We start from the raw sequence: 19,973 nt of genomic DNA, 5'->3' as shown, positions 1-19,973 counted from the left end.
CGATTTTGGAACAGATCCATTTTTGACCATCCGTTTGTCCGTGTGCATGATAACTTGTTTAGAAACGTGCGATCGCTTTGAAAATGGTCTTAAGGATATAAGAAAGGTCCCTATTGTTTTTTAAGTTACGTAGACTATCGAGTTCGGTATTCAGATGTATCGGATTTTTATATTTGATTTTGTGACAATGGAAACTTTCCCTAAACATTTCTAAATTGTTCTCAAATATTTGAATAACTTAAAAGTACTGCCTTTTTTTGAGGCCGGAAAAAAATTGTCTGAGATCGATCGGGAAAAAACATTTTCTTATAGAATTTGGCCCGTAGAATCCATAATTTCAAGCAGTTTTAAGATTGGGCTACTAGTTCAAAAGTTACAGCCCTTTGAATTTTTTTTCGAATTGAATTTTTTTTCGAAATTTGTTTCTAGTCTATAACTTGTGATTGAGAAGTCTGATCGAAAAAGTACGAATTGTTTTGGATTCTACGCACCAAAATTAATAGGAAAAAGTGTTTTCCCGGGAAATTTTGGTGCAGTCGACTTTTGGCAAAAAAGGAAGGTTATACTATGCCTTTTTTTTGAGGCCCGAAAAAAAATTGTCTCAGATCGACCCGGAAAAAATTTTTTCTTATAGAATGTGGCCTGTAAAATCCATAATTTCAAACAGTTCGAAGATTGGGCTATTAGTTCAAAAGTTACAGCCCTTTGAATTTTTTTTCGAAATTGGTTTCTAGTCTATAAACTTTGATTGAGAAGTCTGATCGAAAAAGTACGAATTGTTTTGGATTCTACGCACCAAAATTAATAAGAAAAAGTGTTTTCCCGAGAATTTTGGTGCAGTCGATTTTTGGTAAAAAAAGGAAAGGTTATACACTGCCTTTTTTTGTCTCAGATCGACCCGGAAAAAAAATTTTCTTATAGAATGTGGCCTGTAGAATCCATAATTTCAAACAGTTCCAAGATTGGGCTACTAGTTCAAAAGTTACAGCCCTTTGAATTTTTTTTCGAAATTGGTTTCTAGTCTATAACTTTTGATTGAGAAGTCTGATCGAAAAAGTACGAATTGTTTTGGATTCTACGCACCAAAATTAATAAGAAAAAGTGTTTTCCCGAGAAATTTTGGTGTAGTCGATTTTTGGTAAAAAAGGAAGGTTATAACCTGCCTTTTTTTAGGGCTCGAAGAAAAAATTGTCTCAGATCGACCCGGAAAAAAATTTCTTATAGAATGTGGCCTGTAGAATCCATAATTTCAAACAGTTCCAAGATTGGGCTACTAGTTCAAAAGTTACAGCCCTTTGAATTTTTTTTCGAAATTGGTTTCTAGTCTATAACTTTTGATTGAGAAGTCTGATCGAAAAAGTACGAATTGTTTTGGATTCTACGCACCAAAATTAATAAGAAAAAGTGTTTTCCCGAGAAATTTTGGTGTAGTCGATTTTTTGGTAAAAAAGGAAGGTTATACACTGCCTTTTTTTAGGGCTCGAAGAAAAAATTTTCTCAGATCGACCCGGAAAAAAAATTTCTTATAGAATGTGGCCTGCAGAATCCATAATTTCAAACAGTTCTCAGATTGGGCTACTAGTTCAAAAGTTACAGCCTTTTGAATTTTCTTTCGAAATTGGTTTCTAGTCCATAACTTTTGATTGAGAAGTCTAATCGAAAAAGTACGAATCGTTTGGATTCTACGCATCAAAATTAATAAGAAAAAGTGTTTTCCCGAGAAATTTTGGAGTAGTCGATTTTTGGTAAAAAAAAGGAAGGTTAAAAAATAAGCGAAGTATCCGAATACTTCTCAAAGTATTCAAATACCTTGCGAAGTATTCGAATACTTTACGAAGTATCCAAATACTTTGCGAAGTATTCGAATACTAAATATTTGTGAAAGTATTTGAGTTACAAATACAAATACTGCTTCCATAAAAGTATTTAATTACAAAGTATTTGAATACTTTAAAGGATTTGAATACTAAAAAAGTATTTACAAAATCGAATACTGCCCAGCAACCCTTCAACTGCACATTCCCACCGTCCCAAATGACGCCTTTAACATGTGAAATCAATAGTTTGAATTGAAAATTAAAAACTAATTTGTACCCAAATTAGTTCCGTGATTGTGTAAACAATCGAATAATTATTTAAACAAATTATTAATAGACCATGTAAATGAGAGAGAACAACTCGTCCGACGCAGCTCATACGCAGGTATCGACAACAATAATAAACAAATTTACCTTGAGCTTGAGTTACCTGTTACCCTCGTCCAAGTCTCAAAGTTTTTAGTATCTTCTAGTTGGACAACTAATGGATCAGAAACAAGCTAAATTTCGTTTCTCAAAAGGGAAAAATATAGACCGACAGAGGGCGAGAAAAGTGCCCCTTATATTTTAATTATTATTTTATTGTGAGAAATCTGATTTGTGCCGCGTTTCCGTATTTTATTTACGATGAAGACTTCACGCTTACGAACTTTCCCACGTAACTCTTAGTTGTGAACCCGGTAATCAAGCAAAGCGAATCGGACGTAGGTAATAACACGAAATTACTTATGCAAATTAAATAAACGCAATTGCATTTGTCATATGTAAAATAAACAGGCGATTTTTATCTCGGCCCATCGCAGTTTCGAGTTGTAAGGGCGCCGTTCTCTCGGTACTTCGGCTTAATTTCCCCGCGAATAAATGAAGTTACGTGCCCCTATAAAAACTTATTAATGTAGAGCTTTAGGGCTTTCTTGAATCGTTCCCTTGTAAAATTAATTGCGATTGTTCGCCTTTATCTTCGCGATGTATTTTCGGTAACTGGCTCGTTCCTAATGTTCATTTGGAAGACGAATTTTGCATGCAAATTGCTTGGAAGTTGGTCTGAAATTGAAAATTGGAATTGTCAACCGCGCGGCTTTTTACCGGGGCTATTTAAATGCGCGATGCGAATTAACCGAGTTTTGGATTGTCTTGTCTCTTTACTATTGGGAGTAATAATGCGAATGTATGGCCGGGCGGAACTGGAATACATTCCAGATATTCGCGTTTTATGCAAGCAGCTCTGGATATTCGGGACAATTTAAGGCAGATGTTTTAGGTTACTTCTCCGAAAAAGGCTTCCTTGTATTTTTGGATGTTATTCTATCTAAATCCGACGTACATTTGATAGGCTTCGGTTACACTTTCAAGCTACTCTTGCGATGAGCAATGGGAAATTTTACAGTTCCTTATTTTTGTCGCAAAATGTATCTTTTGTGCCGTTTCCGTTTGAGATGGGGGACGAGGGAACCAAATTATACGTGGTTACTCAATACCACCGAACTTTGTTTCATTAGCTTGGGAAATTGACGTACTTCTGATTTAATTTTCTTTATTCTCATCTCACCTGGGAACATATTTGTGGCATGAGTCGTTACATACACTCAAGAAAGGTACTGAACTAATCTCAAAAATGATTTTTCGAATTATTTCAGTTTTTATACTTTTAAGTTGGGAATGATGTAATTCCAGTTACCTCTCGCCACTTTTGTTATGTGTATAGGGTTTAAATTTCGAATTTTGAGGTTGAATTTCTAATATTGGCTTTAACTGGAGAAATTCAATTCAATCATACTGCAAAAGTGTCGAAGTCGTAAGTAAGTAAAAGAAATAACAGCTACTCAAGTGGAAGAAAAATGGAAGCACTCGTAAGATTTGACAAATAACATTTCAATCTTTGGGCCAACAAAACTTGAAGGAGGAAGAGTTAATTTATAGGTCAGAAACTCTATCACCGTCGGTAATTAAACGGCACGCCACTTTGAAGAAATAATTTCCAGTTAACTTTAACACATCTGTTCCTCGCGTATCCATTTACATATGAGTAAGAATATTCTGACGCATCCTTTCCATTTAAACTCACGTAAAATATTCGAGTGCGTTACACTGTCATGCCCCCCCGAAAAAATTTCTACCCACATTTGAATTGGAACAACTGCCATATACACATTTTATTAAAGCCTGGCACCTGGCTCTTTATACGCATTATTCTTGTAAAATAAATTCGGTCGCTTCCGCTTCGGCTTTTCACCCATTCATACCCAAAAAGTAACACGCTTCCGGTACAGTTTTCGCACGTACCGTAAAAATGACTGGGGAATTTATTTCACAAAGAAGGGGAAACTGAAAATATCTGGGACCAAAATAAACCAGACGACACTATTAATTTGTGTGAAGCTGAACACCTGAACTAAATCGTTCATTTCCCTCGTCATTGTTGATAAATCGAAACGTAATGGGCCCACCGCCCGACACCCTGCGGGACACCTAATGATGGTAACGTTAAAAAAAATGATTGACGCGCGATGTTCCGGAAAATTTGGTCTTTAGGAACAGGGGACGCCCGTTTCTTTTTTGTTTGTCGGACTGTGTGCAAACTGGAAAACTCTCGGGAAAACTTTTAAGCAAATTTAAAACGGGAGTTTGCAAAACCCGCGTCGCCGTAAATTAACGCATGCATAATGAAATCGTTATGACGTTTCGCTTCGATTTTTTCGAATGCCGGTTTAATGGAAAAATGTACGTGCAACAAAACCTCATTGTTTGGCATCCCGTGAGTACTGCGCGAGTTTTACTCGTATAAAAAAATAGTGCAAATGAAGCCGTATTGATCATTCGGTAGGGAAGAGATTGCAGAATCGCTAAAATTAAAATAGTTCATAGGTCGAAATGTCAATTGGAAACCTAATATGAAAGGCGACCTGAATTTTCACAGATGTAATGAAGTCAATTAAGCATGCATTACATCACGGCAATTTCGGTGCCCCCCGATCGAGGGGTGGGGATTGGTTTTTACTATGTTGACCCACAACACGTTGCATTAGCACGACTGATAACGTAGTGACCGAAAATTCAATGAAGCGTAAAACACCCTTCATCTATCCTTCACCTCCGTTGACGTACTTAGCATCCGCCTGATAACGATAGGGAACGTCTCCAATGTGGCACTTATCGAAATTAGAAACTAGGAAGTCGGTTGACTTGTACAGTTAGATAGCTTTGAATATTGATCAGGTGGAATGTATTCATGGTAGTCACGAACGATCTAACGACAAGACGGTTTCCCAAATAAACACATTTTGCATTAAAAATTGCACAGCGTGTGAAAGCGATACGCGCCCTTCGCAATATTTTAATTGGTAACTTGACGCAAAAGAAATGTTGTTCACCTTTATCTAAGTTACCTTTGGGTGAGCTTTGCTAAAGTGAACTATTTATTTAATAAGAAAAAACGCGAATGTTGATCAAGTAAATTTCTCCCATGGGAAATTTTGTATTTGTCTCCAACCCCTTTTTCCACCCCTTCTTAAACCCTATACAGGGTGACAAGACCTTGAATCGACCATACCTTTTTTCCAATTAGATAGGTATTACCACCATTTCCCTTAATTTCTCCAACATTTCTAGTATTGCCTTAAATTTCCCAAATTTTTCCAAATTAAGCTGATATTTCAAATTTCATGAACGTTTACTTCCCTTTAGAAACCTTTTATTTCCTTTCATCTACATTTTCTTAGAATTTTCTCGGAACTTCTTCCTATTTCCTCAACATTTCCTCTAATTTCGTCCATTTCTTAGATATTTCCTCGAAATTTCCTGTACGAGGGACAAGAATTTCCCTCGTGATCAACCACTCAGGGTTGGTCACCACTCATTTTAGGGGACGAAGATTCCTTTCGTTGCCTAAAAATTGACACGATAATTTCTCCAAAATTTCGAGCAGTATTTAAAATTTCCCCATATTAATACAAAATTTCTCTGAATTAACGTAAAATGAGTAACGTTACTTCCCTATAGAAGTTACCTTTTATTTTCTTAAAATGTCCTCTAGATTTCTCAGAATTTTCTCGAAATTTAAATACGTTATAGACATATTTTATATACAGGGTGTCTTCCTAATTTTTAGTGCTATCAAAAACGTAATGTAGGCGTCATGTGCTCTTTTTGGGTCAAACTGAAAATGGTAAAGTCAAAATTTGAAAATATTCGCTCGCTTAACAGATACGGAGGAAAATAGAAAAATTGACAATTTCAGAATGACCCTCTATTTTCTTAGTTAAAAGAAATATAGAGACATTTTTATTCTTAAAAGCCTTTATAATGATATTATATTATTACCTCTATTATTATTATGAAAATTTGCCAAAATTAGTATACGAGGTCAGGCAAAAAAGTTATGAACCTAACATCGTTTTTTTAAATGGAATACCCTGTATATTTTAATCTACACAGACAGTATATTAAATTATCTTTTCAAAAATATAACACTAACAAATTAAAAAATTCAATATTGTTTCAAAAAAGATTAAACAAATTTGATTTTTTTAAATCACATTATTCTTTTTTGGTGATATTTTATTATAATAATTTTTCGTTTTCAAAATAAGTATACGCGGTGAGGTAAAAAAGTTATAGATCTAACCTCATTTTTTTATTTGAACACTTTATTTTAACTACACAGACAGTATATTAAATTCTTTTTTCGAAAATATAACACTAATAAATTCAAAAAATTTAATATCGATAGAAAAATTTTACCATTTTAAGTTTGACCCAACACATGACGTTTATGTTCCATTTTTGATAGCTCTAACAATTGCAGAGTCGAAAATGGGACACCCTGCACCTTCAACTATTTTAGAAATAGTTGAGGAAGTGGTATTCTATTGTAAAAATTAACCTGCAAAAAAAAGAAATCTGCTATAACAAACTCAATACTTAAATTAAACAATTAAATGCGTAATTTTTAAATTAATTTCTGTAACAAATCTGAAAACACCATTTCCGAAAAAATTGAAATATGTTTAGAATATTTGGACGAATCCAAAAGTTGAATATATAGGGTGTTGTATGTAAAATAGGAAAGTTGGTCGCTGTTACATGATGACTGACACTGTATGGTTGGTCACGACTTATTTTAGAGGACAACGATTTCTTACGTTGCCATTTCCCTTAATTTCCCCAACATTTCTAGCATTGCCTTAAATTTCCCCAAATTTACATAAAATTTTTACGAATTAACGTGATATGTGTAACGCTAAGTACTTCCTTAAAATTTCCTCTAGATTTCCCCAGAATTTTCTCGAGATTTCCTCAGGATTTCCTCTTATTTCCTGAAAATTCCTAATATTTCCCTACAATTTCTTCATTTCTGTAAAATTTTCGCCTGTTTCGCCAAAATCTCTTAATATTTTCACACAATTTTGTCAAATTACTACATACTTCCCAGCTATTTCCTCGAAATTTCCTAAACGAGGAACAAGCCTTTCCCTCTACATACATTTTCGCAAAATTTCTTAATATTTGCCTAGGAGGTCCTCATTCTTTTGAAATGGCCTCCTATTTATCCAAAATTTTCTAATATTTCTCCAGAATTTCCTCTAATTTTGTCCTAATAGTTCCCAACTTTTTCTCGAAATTTCCTAAACGAGGGACAAGACTTTTCCTCTAGATTTCCTCGGAAATTTCTCTTATTTCCTCAAAATCTCCTTATATTTCCCTCGAATGTCCTATGTGAGGGACAAGATTTGTCTGCCCGTTTTCAAAAACTAGTATATAGCCCTTGAAGGCTGGGCGCTCTTGTGGTAGGACCATTGGTTCTGGGGGTATCAAATGCCCCACTCCTCCAGCCAAGACTTGATTGTTGTTCTCCAAAGGTTACCTTGAAAATGCTAAGGAAAATAGAGATCGAGTCTTTATATTTGTTGAGGGCACTTCTTGGCTAGGGGTATTTCATACAAAAACTTGAAAACTGTTGGTTTCAAATAGGATGGTACACCGGCCCACATCGCGCTAATCGTATCCGATATATTTTCCATTTTCCAGGAAATAGGTACCTATTCACGCACGATTAGGGCGTTGTGTGCGGGTGCACCATCCTGTTAAAACCAAATGTCCAACTTTTGTTTTTTGTGTATTCGCAATAAAACTGTTACTCAATACAGTATGTACATTTTTACGGGCCATATAAAAAAAAATAAAGTTAATGATGATTTCTTCGAAACGGAACGTTGTATTGAAAATGTATCAACGGTGTAGGGCTCAAAGAGTGGCAATGAGAATTTTATTTTTTTAGCGTAACACAACGAAGTTGAGGTAAAGCTTATGTGCTCGTGTTTCCGTCCGTCCGTCCGTCCGTCCGTTCCATCGAGATCTCGGCCCCTGGGCCACCTAGAGACTTCGGGTTTTCGCTAATTGATAGCTTTTATGGTCTATATTTGCCCAATTCGATCAGTTTCATTTAACTCCATATTTTGCGCAGACTGCGCAATGCCAACTTTCATATTTATGGGGATATTTCTTTGAAATTTAACCACAGACGCTTCTAGTAAAGATAAACATTTCGCGCATAGTAAAAATTATGTGGGCATGCGCAGTGACTGCGCAATGCCAACTTTCTTATTTATGGAGATATTGCTTTGACATTTTAACCACAGACGCTTCTAGTAAAGGCAAACATTTCGCACATAGTAAAAATAATGTGTGGGCATGCGCAGTGATGTGTGGGCATACTGCGCAATGCCAAATTTCTTATTTATGGAGATATTTCTTTGAAATTTTAACCACAGGCGATTCTAGTAAAGGTAAACATTTCGCACATAGTAAAAATTATGTGGGCATGCGCAGTGACTGCGCAATGCTAACTTTCTTATTTATGGAGATACTTCTTTGAAATTTTAGCCACAGGCGCTTCTAGTAAAGGCAAATATTTCGCACATAGTAAAAATTATGTGGGCATACGCAGTGACTGCACAGGTTGCTCATAGCCAACTTTCTTATGTATGGTAATATTTCTTTGAAACTTTATAACTTATAACTCCTCTCTTTCTCTGGACGTGGATGTGCTTCAATATGCAGATTCGACATTTTGTGTGCTTTTGGTGACGATGCGTCGTTTCAATACTTTGTGTTACGCGGCAATACCCACGAGTGGGTTTTGGAACATTTTTTTATCTGTTCTAGAGATCCCCGTTATAGACATCCTTAGACACAGTGTATACTTAAAAGAAATCAAAAACGAATTTTTGAAAATTCCTACAATTTTTGAGCTCTAGAGTAACATACACCAGCAGACAAACAGATCGATCGCTAAATGTTTATTTCATTCGCCTAATAAACACAGTTGCTCTATCTGAAAATATGTTCATAAAGGTTTCTAAGAGCCTTCTATACAGTTTATATCCAATTTTTCAAAATTAAGAATATCGCGCAAAAAATTTCTTTGAACAATTCGCTATAACGTTTGTTCCAAAGTCCCTAATAAGATTGCAAAAAAGTTACCAACATAATTCTTATCCATACCATACACAGCTGAAATTTTACACGTATGTATTTGGAATTTTGGATTTGTGTGTCTGTCTGTCCACGTATCCACTCATTTCGGCGACTTCATTTGTGTACGAATACAACTACTATCCCTTATCGAATTGATTACCAGAAGACGTGACGTAATATTTCTTTGAACATATGATCACCCATTGTCTATGAAGAATGTACGAAAAACTACACCGTCATCATTTAGTGACGCACATAATTAAAAATAATCCACCATTTGCGTGTCATCCCGTACGCATTTTTGTGTACATCGACGTCGACGTTTCCAATCAACAGTACTTTTGTACGCGAAGGAAAAGAGTCTAAAGCGGTAGGCTTATTTCTGAAATAAATTTTCTCTCTTGATTATTAATTTCCAAAGTGAATGGCCCACTATATTCATATGAAAGTAATAAATCTCGAACCTAATTTAATTAAAGTTCTCGGTTTCATTAATTACTTAATACTCGAGTTTGACGATATCACGCTCGAGAGGTGAGTCGTGGGGGCTTTTGGTATTGACATTTCTAAGGTTTTTTCTTGTTTACGAACTCGCCTCAAGGTTTTCACTTACATAATTATGATCTGAATCACGTTGGTTACCTTTAAACCCTTCATTACAAAGCAGTGACTAACGCCTGATACCAGTTTTATTTTAGTGTTTGACGAGTTTTAATTGGACTTCCGTAATACATGTGAGAACGCATAAAGCTCTCGCATTAAGCTTCCCCGTATACGGCAAATAGGTTGACAAAATCTCCACGCGTGATTTAATTACGCTATTACATCACCGTCGTCGCCCACTTCGTTAGTCCAAAGACCTCACGCAAAAAAAGGATTGGCCCAATTGTCCTTGCGAAATTGGAGCGTTGTATTTAGACCACCCTGCTCCCTTTTAAAAATTAAAGGTTCACCGATAAACATACGGTCGATTTGAAGGCCTTTTTTTTGCAGTGAAAGTCGCGACTTTTACCAACCATCGATCGCGATCTTTTTCTGAAAGCATCGATATTACTTTCATTCTGTGATAGTAGTTTCTCTGTACCTGATTAAGAATTCACGTTTTCGAAGTGACGAATCGAACGGGTTTAACAGGACGTTTGATTGTTTAGCCAATAAATTTTACTGTTTATGCACTCGTTATTAACTAGAGATCCAGAGCTCGTTCATGATTTTGCACTTTCTGTCCGTTCCTCCGTCTGTAACTCACGAACGGTTTCGAATTTTTCAATTCTGTTTTCAGTAACAAATAGACAATGGTCAAGGGACAGGGGACTAACTGAGTAAATTTTGATCACATGAAGCGGAAGAAGACTGAATTTCTTCGTCGATGCTTTATACTTACCTTGTAGTCCAGTCAAAATAGGAAAATCAGAGAAACTAAAAATACTAGTTCCAATTTTTTCAGAAATGTGTAGGGAGAGGTTCCCTGAACAAGAAAAAATAAAGTCCCTTCAAATTCCGGTACCGCTAGGGGAGGAGGGGGCTTTAAACGACCCATTTTTCAGTTTTTCGCTTTTAACTCGAAAATGGTGCGTTACAGTGAAAAAGTTCTTCAGTACCAAATGAAAGTGTTTTCCCGAGAAATTTTGGTGCACTCGATTTTTGGAAAAAAAGGAACTGCCTTTTTTTGAGCCCCGAAAAAAAATTGCCTCTGATCGACCCGGAAAAAAATTTTCGTATACAATGTGGCCTGTAGAATCCATAATTTCAACCAGTTCCAAGATTGGGCTACTAGTTCAAAAGTTACAGCCCTTTGAATTTTTTTTCGAAATTAGTTTCTAGTCTATAACTTTGATTCAGAAAATATATCATAATTATTAGTTTACTTTTTGATTTGCACGATAATTATAAAACCTAAATGTAATGCTATTTGGTATGGTTGGAAAGCATTTTTTCAGAGCTTTCCAACGACGTATCACACATGGGGGGTTACTATTTAAGATTTAAAAGTTGGGGTGGCTAGGGCGCAGGGGGTGTGAGGGGGTGCGTCGCCAACTATGTCATTTTGATTCCCCCTCCGAGTTACCGAAACGGATTTTGATTTTTTTAAATATCTCGTTTATTTACTAAGATATGGGGGGTGGTAAGTTTTCAAATTGTCACCCTGTATAATAAATCACTATTCTTCCAATTGTGCAGTTGTATTCGATGGGTACGAGAACATTAATACCATAAAACGGTTCAGTTTTCGAAAAAATGTATATAACCAAACTTGTAGCAAATTTAATAAGCTTTCATTTTGTACTGAAGAACTTTTTCACTGTAACGCACCATTTTCGAGTTAAAAGCGAAAAACTGAAAAATGGGTCGTTTAAAGCCCCCCTCCCCCTTCCCCCAGCGGCACCGGAATTTGGAGGGACTTTATTTTTTCTTGTTCAGGGAACCTCTCCCTACACATTTCTGAAAAAATTGGAACTAGTATTTTTAGTTCCTTGCCCATTTTTGGTCTAAATTGACTGGGCTATTGTTGCTAGAGGCATGTGTAGTTTTTAAAGAAAATGCAATTTTAAAATTTAAGACGGCAGTTACGCCCTCTGGTGGTCATTTTTAGAACTTGAAAATATTTTCCGGCGATTCTTCATGACCGATTTACCCAATAATTTTCTTTGCCCCTAAGTCATACGACGAACGGTTCCCGAGATATGGTCGACGAATGGGTCGCCCGGTATTTAAAACGGATGCACTGAAGCCGAAAATGGGCTCCGTTTTAACTTGAGCAGTTTCCTTAAGGCCCTTTGAGGTTTAAAGGGATTCAAAAATCGGCATGGCCTCCATCGGAACACCTCTGTGACTTTATTTTTAGCGCATTTTTGCAAAAATTTTTTTTTGTAAAAAGTAGCTTTTAATCTCACTTTGGCTGGCTGGCTGGCTGGCTGGCAGTAAATGCGCGCTCGTAGAAAAACGCTTGTAAAAAGACAAGGAGTGTACATGTAACTATCGGGGCCGTGTAATTAAGAACGTTAGGGATGGGGCTACCAGATTTGGAGTCGACGACATCTGGACGCCATCCCCGAGCGTATTTTACTAACCTGGAGATTTTTCAGTTTTTATCTATCTTCTTCTACAGTTTTTCTCCGATTGTTTTCAAATTGGTGTCGTCGGGAAGATCTTGTCAACGCGCACAACTCCTGCGGAATTTTGTTTTTTTTCCTAGGGGCGAAATAAACCACCTTTTGCGCGGCGCGCTTCGAGGGGTAGTCGACTTTGGGCGCCCAAAAGTTTCTTACAGCGCGAATCGCGGTCTCTCTTTCTCGTGTCACTAATAGAAGGTCACTATTGAAGTACCCAAAAGTTGAATACGATTTTATGCCGGGATTTTAGCGAAATCTACCAAAATGTGAATTACGAATGAACGGGACGTCGGAACTGTGTATCGACAAAGGGAATGTGGTAACTCCCGACGAGATCTTACTGATGGTGGAGTCGAAACTTCAAATCCGAATTGTTGCGGGTGATCAGAAGTGGGTGTCGACAAAGGGAATATGGTAACCCCCAAAGGATTTTACTGATGGTGGAGTCAACACTTGAAACGCGAATTGCGAGTGCACGGTAAGTGAGAAAATGGTACCGACAAAGTGAACGTGGTAGCTTTCGGCAAGATCTTATTGATGGTGGAGTCAATATTGGCTAATAAAACACTGATCTGCCACACAAAAATGCGCTAAAGTCCCTTCGATCTCACACGAGGACTTTGATCATTTTTTCGGATATCGATTTGTGTTCGAAACATCAGGAAGGATTAATTTCTCAAGAGCCATTGTCAGATTCTAGATCTAGATCTGTCAGATTTTCATCAGAAGATTAATGGGCAACACCCCAGTCTTGTGTAATAAATCAATCATATTTGCTACTCGTACCTGGCACCTTACGCGTTTATTTACCGAACGTTTGATGCGATGCGTTACCCTCATAAAAAAAACTTGTTAACCTGGAAAAATAATCTGTTCGGGTAACGCTAGGCAGGTGGAGTTTTACTGTGCGCTTCTTTATTTGCTCGATAAAATCTTATTTTAAAAACGGATCGCAATGTCTGGGTGCGCAAATTTCGCGCACGTCGCTAATGAATAATTTATGCCGAAAGAAGCATTTGCCGTTCCCTGACATACTACTACCGTCTTAAAATATACCGACTCGTAACACTGACTTTAATACACCTGAATTTACCGTTTTCGGCCAAAAAAAAATGTCAAAGGTTCCACGAATGAATTATGGTAATTTACTTATTATCTTTACCGTCCGCTATTAAAAGAACGTTAAAACAAAGTGGCGTCGTTAAGATTTTGCTTTATACCCGAAATCTAAAACGTCACGCTTAATGGATTACTTGGCCGGTATTACATTTTATTTTCCTTTTAAGTGAAAGGGTTTCCCCCCTCGCCGTATTAATTACACCTTGGCACGTAATGTGCATGAAAAATACTTCCGTAACCCGATCTTGGGTCAAGGAAAACGGAAGGGCTGGCTTTCCCTCAGAAATGTTTCTGTAATAGATTTGCATTTTTATGGAAATAAAATTTAAATTGTATGACAAATTCGGTAGGAATTTATCCTGACTTATTATTCGTTAAAGCTACCGTGACAATGCGTAAAGTCCTAGGGGTTAGCGAGAGAGTGTCATTTTATTCTCATTTATATACGCGTTGTTTGCGAATCCTTCGAAATGGAGATTTTTGGATGAACTGCGCGAGGGTCATGAATTATTTAGGAATTTGCATGTACGTCGGAATTTCAAGTTTAAAGGTCGTAATAAAAAAATCACGCGAACGGCTGAGCTTAATCGTAATTTGGAATTCAAAGGCGTCGAAGGGCCATTTATTTAAAGTCGGAATTACACGTTTGAAGCCGGAATTTCGAGCGTCGCAAGTCATAGATTAGTCAGGATAAGGAATCAAAAACAACTACTACTTTCGATACTAAAAAAATGAAGTCGACGTATTATACGAACTAAAACTCAATAACTAAAACCTGAAATTCTGTGTTAAACCTCGAAATATGAGGTCAATGTCTGAATTTGCAATTTAAACTCCGGGGAGGTGTCAGAAGGCAATTTCGAGCCCTTCGTAATATTTGGAATTCTGATTTTACAATCAGGATCGTTCAAATTACTAATGGCATTTAAAAATCGAAAATACGACTATCCCGCCTACCCTAAAAATGCTAGTGTCCGTTTAACTTTTGGTAATAATCGGGTTTTCCAAGCCATGTTTTCCAAAAGGACTTTTTACCCTTTTCAAAAAATCCTGACACAGCATCGCCGCCTGTAAATACATGAAAAAATAACGTGCCACTGCATCTGTCTGGACCGAATGTATTCACGAGTTGGTAAAGAACTTTTCCTGTTCCTGTTCCACGAGTACCTCCCCCAAGGCTGCACAGTGAACCATACTTACTTAAACGTCTGCGGGAAGCTATCCGGCGGAGAAGACTAGAAATGTGGAGAAGTCGTGACTGGTTTTTTCATCACTACAACGCTCCAGCCCATTCAGCTCTCAACAATCGTCCGTTTTTGGTCAAACACTCGATCACTGTTCTTCTCCACTCACCTCTACTCGTCTGAATTCTCCCCCTTTAGACTTCTTCTTGTTCCCCAAACTCAAAAAACCTTTGAAAGGAAGAAGATTTGCAACGATGCGCCGACGGAGCTGAATGGCATCACAAAAAAAGCGTTTCAGGACTGTGCTATATTTCAGTTTCACTCAGTTTCGATTCTGCCGTCACTCCTGCTACCGGTCCGTTCTTTCTTGGATTATGTACCGGGTGACCCAATAAGACTGTTCCTCGGCCATATCTCGAGAACCGTTCGTCATATGACTTAGGGGTCAAAAAATTATGGAGTAAATCAGTTATGAAGAATGGCTGGATAAACCGGTTCTCTTTAAAAATGTGAAAAAAGAATGTTTAGTTTATTATGCGAAATTTAAAGAAAATGCAATTTTAAAGTTTAAGATGGCAGTTTCGCCCTCTGGTGGTCATTTTTAGAACTAAAAAATATTTTCCAGCGATTCTTCATGACCGATTTACCGAATAATTTTTTTACCCCTTAGTCATACGACGAACGGTTCCCGACATATGGCCGAGGAACAGTCTTATTGGGTCACCCGGTACAACTCGTTGAATCTCTGCACCAAGAGGATCAACTTTCCAATACTGTCCATTGTTGACGATCTGATGCGATTTTGTCATCGCAGGCGACTGTCATCCCCTTGTCTTTTATTTTTCCCACAGATAGAAGGTTCATTCGCAGATCTTGAACCTAGAACACGTCCTGAATTTTAACGTCCTAGACTTTTCCGTCAAAATCCGACTTAATCTCCACTATCCCTCTTTTATCTTCGTCGACGAATTGGTGGCGAGTTTTAACTTCATTCTATTTGTATTCTGTAGCGTGACCTCAATGCACCAATTGCTTCTCTCATATTTGAGAAATCCTCCAAAGGCTTCTGGTATTACTACTTCAGGATACGTCGCTGTAGCTTCCACATCCACATGTATACGTTTACCTTGGTTGCGTTGTTTTTCTTCTCTTTCTTGTTGCAAAATTTGGCCATGTGTCCTTCTTCTCATTTTTCCCCAACTTGTCGAAACTCTTTTTTGCAACCATGGCATTTTAAATTCCTGTCTCTGTGCTTCCTTGAATCAAGGCATTCAATGATCTTGATTCTCAGTTTCCTGGGGTGAGACTTCAGCGTTGTACAAAGTACCTCGAAACTTGGTAGAAGACTCAGTAAAACGAGATAAGAATACTTAGTTATTTTCATAAAAGTCATGAAAATGACACATTACTGGCGAGGAAATATTGAAGGCACCTTGGGGGCCGAGTACTTTAATTTCCGAGTCAAGTAATGCCATTTTACTGACGAGTTTTGTATTAAATTTTACTCGAAATCGTATTTTAGTATAACATTTCAATTTGTATATAAAACTTTTGATTAATGTCAATCTGTCAGTGACGACAGGTGTCATTATAGACATTAGAAATGTCACAAATGCGGCCTGTAAAGTGACGGTGCGGCCGGTAAAGTGATGGGTGCGGCCAGTAAAGTGACAAGCGGCAGGAAATGTAGTCTGCTCTGCCTCTGTCATGGAAACTCAAATTTCCTTACAGAAAGTAGGCATGAAAATGAAGGTTTCAGGACGATTTTGGGTAAAATAATTTCTTACTGATCTCCAGTGACAGTTCCTTGAGTTTTTGCCATGTTATAAACAGGTCATTTAAATGTTTTCTCATATCCTCTTCCTCCTTTAGTCTCGTTACTACAAACTTTCTAATCAGCATTGATTTTCTTAGTGATCCCTGTGTCAAGTGAATTCTCTGCAGTTTCTTCCACATTTCTTTCGAGGTCTGACATTCATTGGTTAACTCACCAAGGATTGCGCATCTTCATCTTTTTTTAACCAAGTTTTTCTTTCAGCCATTGACGTTGCTGTCGGAATTCCATTTTCTCCGATTTGAAGTTCTGGATTCACTTTTTAACCTGACATGTATTCCCATAGGCCATTTGACGACACCGTGAACGACAATTTTCGTGTATCAGTGATTCAATCTTCGCTGATTCGTACAGTGTCATCCGTTCGTTCGTCCAGTCACTAATTCACTTCCACGTTATGTGACGCTAATAAGATACGATAATGAAATTAATAAAAACGAATAGAGGGCACCAATTAAGCGTGTTCGACAAACAAATTTGCGGAAGAAGCCCCAGTCGGGAGAGAAAGTAATATTTCTCACTCTTCTCTTTGTTAGCGATTACCGATTAACTTCGAACGCTTTTTCCATGTAGAGAACTACTGCTATTATGGTATAATTAAAAACGCACATCATTGTTTAACGTTTATTAAATCGTGGAAAAATAACATAACCTCTTAAGAAATTAAAGGTCGCACTCAGGAATTTTAAGTGCACCATTACCAACTGAAAAGCAATATGAAATTGAACTTTTAAGATTGTTGAAAATTTAGTGCTTCTTTCGCAATTTTTTGTATTGAAAACATTTAACATTTAGCCATTTTTATTAATTTTATGATCATACATGGGGGGCTTATTAGCGTCATGTACCCCACTTCCACAATGTTCTTGGACCCATAACCTCCTGAATATTACAGTAATCCACTATATGAGGTACAGGACACAGTGAAAGAACACATTCAATTAAATATAATAATTCAGTGACTACTAACTACGATCAAAGTCCACTTATCAGCCTTTTAGCAAATTCTCTTTAACAATAATTAAGAACAATAATGACCCATATTAATTTTAGAACGAGGGGGCGGATAGGCTAACCACCTGCATATCCCGAAAACAATGATTTCACTTTTTTGTATTCACGTTTTTTTTCTGCATCATCCACGTTTACCTTCTGTTCGAATCTCTGCCGGCTTTGACAATTCAAGCGCACTAAACCCAGGTATATTGGAAGTCTTGGCTTGTGTACTCTTTCCAGCCTCGTTTATAACTCGGGCCTGGAAAATTGCAAATCCTTTTTGTCATAAAATTGGTCAGGTAAAACTTAAGCCGCAAGTCCCGTCTGATATTGACAGTTGGAAGCTTCTTTTCTCTCTGCCTTCTCACCTGTTTACGGCACACGTTCCTATTTTATTGGCATACGATCGGAAATGGCCGCACAATTTTTCCGTGTTTCTAAATATACGAAAGGCGCCACGAAAATGTGTACCATTCGTGCGTTGAACGGTTATAAATAAATGAAATAAGCGCTGAAGTGCGAAATTAGATTCGATCGGCTCGATTTCAATCAATCCATCAAAGTCGTGCGAAATGTTAGCGTGTAATTTTTTAAGCTTATCGGTCATAGACGTTACGTAATCATAATCAATTACTATTAACCTTTCCAAACCACTGAGGTGATAACAGATGGAAGTGATGACCTTTAATCTGGATGGGAGGAGAAAATGATCTCAACCCTATCAATCAGTCTCTGCCCTTAACGCGACAATGGGGCGTAGAGACAAGACACGCGAAATCGATTGCTTGTTAGTAGTTTGCGTGCCCTATCTGGAAAACTCTAATCTCATCGAGCCCTTTTTTTTTGTTACAGCCGACGACACAGAGGCACAACGATAAGGACAACAACAAAGATGACAGACTATCGAATAATAACATTAAAATCTCTCCCATCGCGACCCCATCGCAACAAACACCGCCGGCGTCCCCGCAGCAGGCGATCGCATCGAAGCGACTACTTCAAGACACTCTGGCCCGCTCCTCACCCTATCCCATGATAGTTATTCCCGATAAGGGTTACTGGATCGATGGGACCGATCACGAATGCCATTACGACCATAGGGGCCAGCCCGTTATACCTCACGGAACGTGGAGGGCGAAAATTGAAACCGACGATACGGCTAAATGTTATCGGAGATTTTTTGTCGGAAGGGTAAGTTAATTTCAACTATTTAGTGCCCGTGCGTGACTCTACGACCTATAAACTAGCTTTTCAATAATTTAACTATCAAAGTATTTTTAGTATTCCGTTTGGCAATCGGCCAAGCATTCGTTTTTCCATCAAGTTGTGTTTACTTTATCGTAATTAGCTTCTTTCGAACTAACTTTTTTTATTGCACTCGGTGCACTTTAAAGATCTAAGTATAAAGATCGTGTGACAGTCGCTTTTAGAAATTTTCAGAAAGTCGTATTTCAGGTCGTGGGATTAAATGTGACATTTTTCGTACACTAGAATGTTTTGTTATTAAACTTTACGTCAAAACTTTCCTCCTTGTAATTTGGGATCTTAGCGTAAACGTTGACATGCAATCTCTTTTATGATCGGGTATTGGCTTTTTAGGTTTAATTTTCCGGTGACTAGCTTTTGCCTTGTAAATGTCAAACTCTGGATTATAATTTAAAGTGAAAAGGAAGAGTGCGACGTCGTTTTGTAATTGTGAAACCCCTTCAGCCCTTCGCGAAGCCCTTCATAAAGAAGTGTCTTAAAGTTTTAATGCGAAAAATTTGAAGAACTCGAAGAAACGGAAAAATCCAAAGAATTTTGATAATCATATGGATCTCAAGAATTTGCAGAAGAATTAGAATTAGAAGATTCGAATGGATTCTTAGAAATCGGAAGAATCATAAGAATCTGAATAAATGAAAAATTAGCAAAAGAAGTAGAATATAAAGAATAATCTGGAGAATGGAGGAAGTGGAATCACATTAAAGAATTCAAAAGGCTTCTGAAGCTGCAGAATGGGAAAAACTCGAAGAAATGAAACATTTTGAATAATCTGAAGAAACAAAGAAAAGTATCTGAAGTATTTAAACGTTGGGAAAAATCGCTATAGAAATCTTCTTGAAGTATCAGGGTTTATTAAAATGTTATTGTGGTTTATTGGTGTTTTTGTTACCTATACCATTTTGTAAGACGAACCGCAAATTTTTTACGGGATTTCATCCGCTGGACAGTCGCTATTTTTTCGGTAGTACTACAGATAAATCTAAATCTAAACATAAAAAACATGGGAATCTGGCACTTTTTTGGGTGTTAAAAGGAATTGCGTACATTAAGGGCGAATTTCTCCCCTCAGATGACTAAATATTGGCGTTTCTTTTATCGATTACGTTGAAAAGGTTCACTATCACCCTCTAAATCTTCAAAAAGATGCACCCCGTTGCCATTTTGATAA

At 37.3% G+C, this 19,973-nt stretch overlaps 1 protein-coding gene across 1 annotated transcript in view; it reads left to right on the top strand.

Moving 5' to 3' along the window:
* Positions 1–18,883, top strand: part of LOC116178291 — a 36,740-nt gene extending 17,857 nt beyond the window's left edge. The window contains exons 2-3 of the mRNA XM_031497752.1: positions 18,392–18,730; positions 18,821–18,883. Coding sequence (XP_031353612.1) covers positions 18,392–18,730; positions 18,821–18,883 — 402 coding nt within the window. The remainder of the gene's footprint in view (positions 1–18,391; positions 18,731–18,820) is intronic.
* Positions 18,884–19,973: the final 1,090 nt, after the last annotated feature.

Source organism: Photinus pyralis, unplaced genomic scaffold (assembly GCF_008802855.1).
Source record: "Photinus pyralis isolate 1611_PpyrPB1 unplaced genomic scaffold, Ppyr1.3 Ppyr1.4_LG8, whole genome shotgun sequence".
Taxonomy (NCBI): Eukaryota; Metazoa; Arthropoda; class Insecta; order Coleoptera; family Lampyridae; genus Photinus; species Photinus pyralis.
The sequence above is the reverse complement of the archived record's forward strand: the minus strand, read 5'-3'. Positions and strand labels throughout refer to the sequence as shown.